The sequence below is a fragment of the Apteryx mantelli genome, chromosome Z, assembly GCF_036417845.1.
Source record: "Apteryx mantelli isolate bAptMan1 chromosome Z, bAptMan1.hap1, whole genome shotgun sequence".
Lineage (NCBI taxonomy): Eukaryota > Metazoa > Chordata > Aves > Apterygiformes > Apterygidae > Apteryx > Apteryx mantelli.
Genome location: NC_090020.1, coordinates 69,684,710 through 69,696,741, shown reverse-complemented (window position 1 = coordinate 69,696,741; position 12,032 = coordinate 69,684,710). Strand labels below are relative to the sequence as shown.

The 12,032-nt window shown below is 39.6% G+C and overlaps 1 protein-coding gene across 1 annotated transcript in view; it reads left to right on the top strand.

The window, feature by feature from the left end:
• PARP8 (poly(ADP-ribose) polymerase family member 8) overlaps positions 1-12,032 on the top strand; it is a 113,013-nt gene that overhangs the window by 89,805 nt on the left and 11,176 nt on the right. The window contains exons 15-16 of the mRNA XM_067316443.1: positions 4,249-4,341; positions 8,375-8,500. Coding sequence (XP_067172544.1) covers positions 4,249-4,341; positions 8,375-8,500 — 219 coding nt within the window. The remainder of the gene's footprint in view (positions 1-4,248; positions 4,342-8,374; positions 8,501-12,032) is intronic.

Sequence of the window (12,032 nt, the reverse complement as noted above, 5' to 3'; positions counted from 1 at the left end):
TCCCACAGGGTACATGAAAGGTTGGCACATTGCTCTTCTGAGCACAGCTGCACCACACATTACAAAATAACAAGATAGATCAGCATTGGCTATAAAAGTTTCAACTAATGAATTGAAAGAATGTCTGGAAAATATTTTAAGTAATGCATGAGTCCAGAAACCAGAATATGTCATAGCAGTTTGATGGTTTGCCTATGTGCTATTCAGAGTCACTGCTGTAAGAAGTGATACTTGCTTTGTCTCATGCAGGAACTCTGACTGAGCCCTTTTTCTTCACAACAGCTGTGGATGAGTGCTACTGAGCATGCAAAAAATGGAGGTGCTAAAGGAAAACTCAGCAAACCTTATTCTGTTCAAAAATGCCTTCTGCTTCATCAGTGCCTTCTGCTTTTGAGCATTTGCAGTTTCAGCCTGTTAGCTGCCTGGCTCTTATTTTCTTCTGGCTTTTTCCCAATAGAATAATTATCCTTCTAAATAGTCTTTTGGCACCAATGATCTTCACTTAGCTAACAGTTTTATGGAAGTCAACAGCCTTACATTTACTTTCTGCCTTCTAATTAAAAATGAAGTATATGTGAGACCACTGGCTGTTTTTGTTGAATGGGAGTTACAGCCCCACTCTTCAGGTAGTGAGAACAAATTTGCACAGCTACTCAGTTCAGAGTGCCGTTCAAGGTGGTGGTTGTAATCTGTAAAATTTTGCATGTCCCTAAGACCTCACTGTCTAATAGATAAGGTCCAAGCTCAAACCCATATATTTAAGTGTATAAAACCTAATTCGGCATGTATTTTCCCTTTGAAAACAATGGAAGCTGGTGGGATCTGATGCAAGTTAAATATTTATGTACCTGTGTGGATATGGGCCTACATCAGTAAGAATGTGTCTATACATGAAAGTTCTTAGAAAATTCAGCTTGCTGAATATTAAGTGGTTTTAAACCAAGAGTACCCAAAAATGACAGTGGAACAATGTAATATTTGTAAATGCGTTACTGTTGTTCTTGTTTGTTTACTGTGGCTAGGGGTATTTCTCATATTGATGATGTGAAGTTGGAACAAAAGACTGTTCCTGTCCCAAGGGCTCACATCCTATTATAAGAAAAGAGACATGAGGACACTGTAAAGGGAAACACACTGGCAGCATGCAAAACAGAAGTAGCAGCATAAGGGTTGCCTTGAATCCCACCCCACAGTTTTACCAAAAACCTTGTGATTTTCTTTAAGCTTTGTCTTCTAAAGATATATTGAAGCGGATATATGAAAGCAGGTTACTGAAGCATCCATATTGCTATAGGGTTTGGGTGTTTTTCCCCATTACATTGACAGACTCCAGATGTTTTGTCTAATGCAAAACTATATATTTCCTCCAGCTTTTAGTAGAAAAGAGCATGTGGAATGCAGATATTGTATAGTGTGTAATTTTTTGTGTCGTTTTTTTCTTTAACCAATGCCACTTCAAACAGGAATTTCATGATTTCAGAAGTTAGACAGAACCTACCATAGAAATGCTTTAAAGAAGTAGTAAGTGAAGAAAGACAAATTCAGACTAGATGTACCTTCCTTTTTTTAATTGCAAGGTTAAAAATTGGAGAAAATTTTCTGGGAATGCTGTGTACTGTATTATTTACTTGAATTCTGTATAGCAAACTGGGTGAATTCCTGAAATATATGTTTTTGCTCACATAGAAATTGGTTTGGATTAAAAAAAAAGAAAAAAAAACACTGGGAAAAGTTGTTTCTTGTGTTTTGAAGGAGATCAGATAAAGTTAGCATAACAGTTCCTCTGATTTTATAATGTATTAAGAATTTAGCATGTGAGGTTTTAGTGACTGTTCTTGGATGATTTTGTGTTCTGTCTGGAGGTATTTTAGATGTATTATCTGAACACAGAAATAAATACCACTAGATTGTGGGTGTCTTGGAAACGTAGTGATTCTTCATTCTTTCTGTTTCTTAAAGTGTTATTTATCAGCATCGTCTTGTGAAGTCTTTATTCTCAAAAATTATTTATTAGGCATAGAAGTTCATCAAATGCATAAAATCAGAAGAATTTTGTATTTCCTAACTGTAATGTCTGTTCCTCTTTGGAGGTCAACGTTTGGTGTCTTCCTTCTTCTCATACCTACAGTTCTCCAGCTTTAAGATCTTAGCCCCAATGTCTATCTGAGAGAAAAAGTCCTTTCAAATGTCAAACATAAGTACAGTGATCCCTTTACTAAATTCCCCTTTCTAGATACTCAAACATTTCTGGCATCATAAAACAAGAAAAAAAAAACCAAAAACAGAAGAGTCAAATTCTGTGTTCCATTTGCCATCTTTAAGTCTCAGAGTAACTTATTTTGCTGAGGTTATAAACAAAATGACAACAGTAAGTATTTTCTAATGCTTTTTTTATGGCAAGCGTGGCTAAATTTAGCCATGCTAAATTATTTCTCCATTCCTTTGCTCTGGGGTGAAAGGGAGTCTGTGTATGCTGTTGATTATGAAAGTCAAGCTAGTGGTGCCACCATGCTTCCCCGACTACTTAAGCAAATGGTTCAGCCACCTTCTGAATGTGAAAGACTAAGAATAACGACAATAATAAATATTTTTTGTTGAGTGCGTGATGGCACAGCGAATTGGATCATGTTAGGCTTCGTCTGCTGCCTGATGCAATGTAACATAGCAGATAAAATAAATCAAATGGGTGACACTCTATTAGACTTGAAAGGTGATAGCTCTTGTAAAGCAGTTGATGTGAGAATATGTCAATGCAGTAGATTTCTGATGTTTATTGAAGTCTGGGATCTTTGAAACCCAACAAAGGCATATTTGAAGGGCTATGAAACAAGTGACTGCAAGTACAGCATTATGCTTATTACCGACAAAGCTGTTTCCTGGAACAGAATTCTACTAAATTTTATGTTTGCTTTGTGTGTTTGATATATTTTTCATTTCTGCAAGGGTTTTCTAGAGACATTGCCTTGAACTTCAAAGCATAGAGTTACAAATTCTGCAGAGATTATCATGGTAGCTAGACTCGGAATTTTTAGTTGTTCGGTGGTACCTATTAAAGATAGTTTTAAGTTTCTATGAGTTGGGATTTAATATATTGAACTCAAGGAAATGGTAACCAAAAATATGTATTTTAGACTGTTTTTAGCACTGTAGTTAAAATTTCTGTTGTTGGGATCAATTTATAAGGAAGGTTTTAATTTTTTTTTCATTCTTGTATTTGTTTCGACTGTTTGTTCATTTTGACTGCTTATAACAATTCACTTTGTATGATTCATTACTTAAGCCTTTAAAATGTTGAACTGCTAATTAACTTTCAGTAAATAAGCATGGAGTTGCTATAAGGAGTGTATCTAATTAGGAGGCCTATGAAGACATGCCTATTCTCTTTACTTAAAGCTGTGTTCTTTTTTGTTTCTGCTTTTTTTTTGCTTTATGGAGACAGAACTCTCAAATCTTGCTTAGTTTTCATAAGTCTAGCTAGTTTTTTTTTTATTCAAACTTTGTGTTAGCACTGTGAATTTAACATTTCAAAAAAAGAAAGGCAAAAATTGGTTTAACAGTGAGGTATATGGATGAGTTTTTCCATATCTAAAAAAAAAGAGTTCACATTTTTTTTCTTTATAGAAATAACATGTGGCCTTCCCAAATAAGTATTTATTCTATGAAAATATAATGCATTTGCCTGAAGTTTACAAGTAAATTGTTAAATGAGATAAAAATCAAATTAAAAGTATTCTTCAAAATGGGTTCTTCAAAAATTTTATCTTCTGGATCAGATCTTTTTTTGTGTGTTTTCTTTAGCAGAACAGCAAGCTGTGAAGAATAAACCTGCAGTTATAAAGGGGGTGTGCCCATGTTAGTTTCTAGATTTGTTCTCCATTAATTTTAATTATGTAGGTAGTTTTCAGAGTCTGATAGGACAGTGTTAAGGACATTTGTTTACTGTGACTAATTTATGTGACATAATTTATATGCTGTAAAATGTTTAGATTTCTTTTAAGTTGAGCCTTTGGGAGTTCTGAAGAGTTTTTGAGTTTTTAATCACCTGTTTTGCAGATTATTAAAATGATTTTGTAATGTGTCTTCCTCAATTATTGGCATGTATTCATATTTTGAAATTAATGTTGCAGTTAATATCTGGAGAAAAGAGTTAAGATTAAATAGTGGTTTTTTTTGTTGTAGGTATTGCATGATAAGAGCAATAACCCCAAACTAGAATAAAAATATAATTAATTTTCTTTCTCTCTCTAGCCCACTGTGTGTGAACGGGAGCTCTGTGTATTTGCTTTCCAAACATTAGGAGTCATGAACGAAGCTGCTGATGAAATTGCAACTGGGGCTCAGGTAGAATTATCCAATGCTCATTGCATGTCTGATTTTGTATAAGTATATTCAGATTCTCAGTTACTTCTAGAATTTATTTTGATTTATTTTCTCTGTATCAGTACTTTTTGGTAAGTATTATTTATTTGTCAACTCTTATATGTATAGCTGTAACTACACTGTTTAAGCACGGCATTTTCAAAAGTTACTAATGAGGTGCTTCCATTGTTTTCATTCCATGTAATTAGAGTAACCCTACTTTCTTGTTTAGTTGTATTCAATTAGGTCACCTGGGTTGTCTATAAAGGCGACCATTGTCTTTTGGGGATAACTCCCATTTATTTTCACCTAATGAGCCATCACTACTCTCTTGCAATTAGTAAGCTACTTCCTGTTCTTGGTGTTGGGATACAGCTATCCACTGAGCATCTGCTCTTTTGATTATTAAATAACAGTGGAAACGTCCTTATTGATGTTGCTGCATAAGTTTCTTCTCTCTTCTCAAGGATCAGGAATTTAATATGAGCTTGCTTCCTGACTCTAAATTCAGTTATTAATCAGAGGTTTTAAACTATGCTTCCAAATCACCATTTAACTGTAGATTAAAATAGTTACAGAATTTCAGTAAATTCAAGGTACAATGGCCTTTAGAAATCTTATGGATAAGTACACTCCTCTCTGATTTCCTAAGCATATGTTCCTCATTATGCACTAAGGTATGTAGTAAGCAATATGTTTTTCAAAAGAGCAGAGATTCAGCTCATTTAACTAGTGAGTCTATCCACTGGAAATAAGCTACACAGCTAAGTGCCTGAATGTCACTGATGGGCACATCCACAAAGGAAAAAACTTGCAGCAGTATACACCAGCTTCTTGACTTGAGAATGTAAGTGCGAGATCTGAGGTCTGATATCAGAAGACAGTTGGATGGCTATGAGTTTTATTTGCAACATTTGGCATGCCAAATAAAAGCCTTTGCAAGCTTTGCAAGTTCTTACAACCTTTGCAAGCCTGTAAGAAATGTAGAGAGAGATGTGCTGATGAAACACCATCTCTTCTCCAGTCTGACGTCCTCTAAAGACCCGAGTTATGTGTTGCTGTGGAGCTAGATTTTTGCTTTCTGAATGTAGGCACTTACATGGTCATTTAGGTACAGAAAACTAGCTCTCACTCCTCTTTTTCAATGAAACTGAAAGGAGAGATGGTCCTGATTAGGACTCACTCTGTGTTTTATGCACACCTTCTGGCTGCAGGCATATGCATAGCTAGCTCTAGAAATGCTGTATTGAGATGTGGCACCTCTGCATCCACAGAGCCTTGATGAACAGTACTGAAATGATTACAACCTTACTGGTGCTTAAAGTAGTTAGAAAAGAATTTTTGTTGATTGTGCTATTGGACCTAGGTGACCAAATTTTGGTGAGTCTCACTCCAGTGATAGCATCTCACCCAGCTCACTACATCTGATCTGGTTGGGTTTCCTTTCTTGTCTGCAGAAAGAATTCAACACTTTTAGGGACTGATTCATCTGAGCTATTTTTGACATGAATTTAGGATTATATGAATCACAGTATAGACTACCAACACAATGGTTATTTTCACCATTGATTATAAAGAGAACCTACACTGACTAGCTAAGATGTGGGGGTTCACATTGTGAATATCTACATTTTGGTAAATGTAGAAGAATCTTCCAGCTCCAAATCATTTTGTGCAGCTAAGAAGCCCAAATATAGGCTCCCACTCTTGCAAATCATATCCTGTTTTTTCTACTGTGCTTTTCCTAAAGCAAGTTTTAGAAAGCTAGATTAAAAATTAGCTAAAACTGGCTAAAGCTAGTTTTTTAAAGTATACATCTCTACTTTGTCACTCCCGGTATTCTGACGGCTCTTTCTTAATAATCAGAGATTACACTTTCTAAAACTTTAAGTTTAAATTCACTTGCCTTATTTCAATCACTTACCCAAAATGCCTGAAAGTTAAGTGCCTGATTTGTTGATAGTTCAGACTCCTTCTAGAGAATCTCTTAAGAGTGGTAAGCACTACCTGAACGACTGATGTCATAAGAGACAATGTCCTCAGAAAAATGTCTTGTTTTCTTCCCTGAAAATATTTAAATCCTAATTTAGCTGCTTAAATGCCCTCTGTTAGGTAGGAGAAGTTCAGGCCCAGCTATAAGGACATTTACTAGATCCACAGCCTTTCCTATTACCAAGGAACACATAAACAAATTTGTATTGTAATGTTTGTATTACGCTTATCTGCCAGTTTAAGCTGCTGAGTTCCATCAGCTCAGAACAATGATCTCAGGGGAAATCAGGGGTTTAATTAAGCCTAATCTATTTATCTTTCCTCCATGAAAGAGCAATATACTGGTGTGATGGTGAGAAACAATATAAAAGTCAACACTTGTTTTAAAAGGAGACTTTGGGATGATGCTCTTATAAGTACTGTGCCAAATTTAAGACAAAGTCCCACATGCAAGTGATAAAGCAAGATAACTTTGGATCACTGTGTTATAAGATTTGGGGACTCATACAACCCTTCCCCAAGTGTTTTACAGCTGGAAACTAAGATGTGCTTCTGAGAAGTAGAGTATATGAACTCAGGCTCGCTTTCATGATAACACATTTACACAGTTGCTGGCTTGGTTGCCTGACCTGGCTGTGTAAACAGACTCCTACACTCCTTTCCAAATGCTAGTGTAGATGCCCTATTTTGAAATGTTCATCACACTTGTAGGTATTATAAACTGGAGAGAAATCAGAGCACTGTGGAGGAAGGAATGATTACTCAAATAACTTCATTGTTCAATACATGTGAGATATTTAGTAACTGGAACTAGCAGAATATTTTTAAACAGATGGAGAAAATTGTCCATTCATGCTAAAGAAGCAGAGGAGGATAATGGCAACAGTATGACTTGCTGCAGCACCATTCCCTTTCACTTTCATTACATGATTCTTATTTTCATTCTGCTTCTCTAAAGGACCTTCATTTTTATTTCCTTCAAGTGATCAGATATAATAACAAAGATATAATAACTTTTAGAACAGCTTGAGCTGTGAGTTGAGATCTGATCTGTCTGGGATTGTGGGAGGAACCAGGGATGCCTACTAGCTACAGCTTGTCTCAGCTTTTTGTTCCTTTCATGGAAAACTTCATTTTTACAGAGAAATATCTTCAAAAGGCACAGAGGAACCAAGAGAGAAATGAGTCAATTTGCAGCTACATTTTTATGTAGCAACTTTGGATTTCATTATGAGCTGGATTTAGGTTTCATAGCTGCCAGAAAACTGCTTTCTTTCTGTTTTGTGATTGCTATAGTCTATTTTTAAGCTCTCCGTTACGCGTTTTGGTGCAGTTATGCTTAAATGCGTCACTGTATTGTGTGTGCATCTACATGGACATATGTGCATAAATGCATGTGTGCACATTACACACACAATCTTATGGTGATATGTTGGAAATGAACACATATTCAAAGCCATGTCATAAGTCTACAAAAGAAGGGAAGAGGATCTCTCAGTGTGAGCCATGCAAATGACTGTTAAATCAGTGCATGGTTCTGGCTCTTGCGGAAGCAATGTTTACCAGTGTTTCTACAATTATAATCTTCAGGAGAACAGTAGGCAGTGGTACAGATTCACCAATCTCATCCTCTCCTCCTTTTTCTCCTCCTTGTGAAACATTCTTTGCTGACATCTACTGCACAAAGACCCAGCACAGAGCCATTTCCTTAGAGGATGAATTTCATCCAGGAATTATCACATGTAAACAAGAGAAAGCAGGACTGTAGACAATATATTTGGCATTGGGATACATTTAGGACCAAATACTGGTCCCATTTAGGCATCTGGAATAAGCTTTAGGGTCAGAACCAAAGCCTGTTGAGATCAATATCAGTCCTAAACTATGTGCCATGAATAAAACAGTTTGGATAAAATAGGTAATAATGAAATACCATATTACTATAATGTATAAAATGAAAAGCAGACTGCATGATACAATATAAAAGTATATATACTGAATAAATCTTTGTCTTTATCCTCAGGTGGTTGATCTGTTAGTATCCATGTGTCGGTCTGCGTTAGAGTCTCCTAGGAAAGTTGTCATTTTTGAGCCATATCCTTCTGTAGTTGATCCTAATGATCCTCAGATGCTGGCCTTTAATCCCAGGGTGAGTAGCTATATTTCAGTATGTCATAGCTTGATCTAAGTCACATGTTAGATTTCAAAGCAAAGCCTTCTTCTCCAGACATCTTCTTTACTATTTGAGATGCAGCTCTAGAATATGCAAGTGTGTGACTCTGTTTTCAGAATTCTGTAGTATTTTAAATTGCCTTTGATAAGGTAAATAAACTGTAAGCTATATTGAAGCCAAGACTTCTTTCTTTTAGAGTAAAAATTCAAGATGAAAATTTTCTATTTTTAGTGTCCTTCTACCAGTATACAATTTGAACACAAAGAAAATGATGGCCTTTGGGACATGTAGACCATGTAGACCAGGGAGATTTCCAATCCATCTTTTATATTCTTAAACTGTTTATTGCTGCCATCTCATTTTCAGTTTGTAAACAATAATGTCCTTAAACTTAATTTATCAAATGCTGGATATACAGTGGAGTGTTGTACAAACATCAGATGTTGAAACAAAGAATTGTGTTTGCAGTACTTGCTCCTTGGACTGCAAAGGCTGCTTCACAGGGAAGCCTTAGGGAAGCCGTGAACTATTATATCCCACTTGAGCCATTCTCAAGGGCATAAAGGAGAACTTTGGACCTCCTTCATTGGGATATGCTCTACCAGTTCAGAAAGAAGCGGTGCATCCCTATGAGTAGGAAGTCAAGCAAAAGAGGCAGGAGACCTGCATGGATGAGCAAGGAGCTCCTGGCAAAACTCAACCAGAAGAAGGAAGTATACAGAAAGTGGAAAAGAGGACAGGCCACTTGGGAGGAATATAGGAACGTTGTCAGAGTATGCAGGGATGCGACGAGGAAGGCTAAGGCCCGTTTGGAATTAAATCTGGCTAGAGATGTCAAGGACAGCAAGAAGGGCTTCTTCAAATACATCAGTAGCAAGAGGAAGACTAGGGAAAATGTGGGCCCTTTGCTGAATGGGGTGGGTGCCCTGGTGACGAAGGATGCAGAGAAGGCGGAGTTACTGAATGCCTTCTTTGCTTCAGTCTTTACTGCTCAGGCCAGCCCTCAGGAACCCCAGATTCTGGAGGCAAGAGAGAAAGTCTGGAGGAAGGAAGACTTTCCCTTGGTGGAGGAGGAGTGGGTTAGAGATCATTTAAGCAAACTTGACACCCACAAATCCATGGGCCCTGATGGGATGCACCCACGAGTGCTGAGGGAGCTGGCGGACATTATTGCTAGGCCACTCTCCATCATCTTTGAAAGGTCATGGAGAACAGGAGAGGTGCCTGAGGACTGGCAGAAAGCCAATGTCACCCCAGTCTTCAAAAAGGGCAAGAAGGAGGACCCAAGGAACTACAGGCCAGTCAGCCTTACCTGCATCCCTGGAAAGGTGATGGAGCAGCTCATCCTGGAGGCCATCTCCAAGCATGTGGAGGACAAGAAGGTGATCAGGAGTAGTCAGCATGGCTTCACCAAGGGGAAATCATGCCTAACCAACCTGATAGCCTTCTATGATGGAATGACTGGCTGGGTAGATGAGGGGAGAGCGGTGGATGTTGTCTACCTAGACTTCAGCAAGGCTTTTGACACCATCTCCCATAGCATCCTCATAGACAAGCTCAGGAAGTGTGGGCTAGATGAGTGGACAGTGAGGTGGATTGAGAACTGGCTGAATGGCAGAGCTCAGAGAGTTGTGATCAGTGGCACAGAGTCTAGTTGGAGGCCTGTAGCTAGCGGTGTCCCCCAGGGGTCAGTCCTGGGTCCAGTCTTGTTCAACTTCTTCATCAATGACCTGGATGAAGTGACAGAGTGCACCCTCAGCAAGTTTGCTGACGATACAAAACTGGGAGGAGTGGCTGATACACCAGAGGGCTGCGCTGCCATTCAGAGAGACTTGGACAGGCTGGAGAGCTGGGCAGAGAGGAACCTCATGAAGTTCAACAAAGGCAAGTGCAGGGTCCTGCACCTGGGGAAGAATAACCCCCTGCTCCAGTACAGGTTGGGGGTTGACCTGCTGGAAAGCAGCTCTGCGGAGAAGGACCTGGGAGTGCTGGTGGACACCACGTTAACCATGAGGCAGCAATGTGCCCTGGTGGCCAAGAAGGCCAATGGTATCCTGGGCTGCATCAGGAAGAGTGTTGCCAGCAGGTCGAGGGAGGTGATCCTCCCCCTCTACTCAGCCCTGGTGAGGCCACATCTGGAGTACTGTGTCCAGTTCTGGGCTCCCCAGTACAAGAGGGATGTGGCACTGCTGGAGCAAGTCCAGCGAAGGGCTACAAAGATGATTAGGGGACTGGAGCATCTCTCTTATGAGGAAAGGCTGAGAGAGCTGGGCCTGTTTAGCCTGGAGAAGAGAAGGCTGAGAGGAGATCTTATCAATGTGTACAAGTATCTGAAGGGAGGGTGTCGAGAGGATGGGACCAGACTCTTTTCAGTGGTGCCGAGCGACAGGACGCGAGGAAATGGGCACAAACTGAAACACAGACACTTCCATCTGAACGTGAGGAAAAACTTTTTCACTGTGAGGGTGACAGAGCACTGGAACAGGTTGCCCGGAGAGGTTGTGGAGTCTCCTTCTCTGGAGATATTCAAAACGCGCCTGGATGCAATCCTGTGCAATGTGCTCTAGGTGACCCTGCTTGAGCAGGGGGTTGGACTAGATGCTCTCCGGAGGTCCCTTCCAACCTCAGCGATTCTGTGATTCTGTGATTCTGTGAAGGCCGGTTAGCAGTGGTTCTTCTTCAGAGGAACTGGCAAGTGTATTCTGCAGAGTGTGGGACAGAAGAATTGCAGGGAGGTGCTGGCAAAGGGCTGGGCAAGGAGACAGCTAGTCTGGCAGTTGGGGCAAGCGTAGGTATGAAGCTGAACAGGGAAGAACGAGGATAGCACCAGCAGAGGTGCAGAGAGAGCCCGGGGCTGGCAGGGCCCACACTGCCCCCAGCCCCTCGCCACCATGGTGGGGTGAAAGCCCTCAAGGGTCAAAGTTGGCATGACCCAAAGACGGGAAGTAGTGAAGCTCCTGAGGCTGACATGAAACGTGGGACTCGAGAAGCATGGGGTGTTAAGCTTGTCTGCTCGGAGAAAGTGGAGGCCTCTGGTAGCAGTTCCTGGGCAGGAGGCACGCAAGAGTCGGGGGTGGCAGGGTGGCAACTGAGGCTGACTCAAAGGTGGGTGGCTGGTCACACTACTCAGTGTGCTGCCATGTCTGTGGAGTAGCAAACTATACTACTAGCAATGCACGTACCTCTGATGTTTTACAGAGCTGTTGGAAGAGTAAACACATCTGCTTATTTAACATTTTATTTAACATCTATTTGTTCACTGCATCATTTAACATAATAGCATATTATTTAAATAACTGGCAGAGCCTGTGTTAAGCTACAAATATTTGTTTAAAAAGTGAGCTAATTTTTGTAGTAGTCACTTTATTGCATGTTGGAGATTCCAGTGAAATTCAATCAAAATACTTAATTCTTTTTTTCCTGGAATTATCCTGGACTATGAATGAGAGTGTGTGTAAGATGGAAGGAAGCTATTGGTTAGAAAAATTTGAAAGTATTGTTTGCTGAA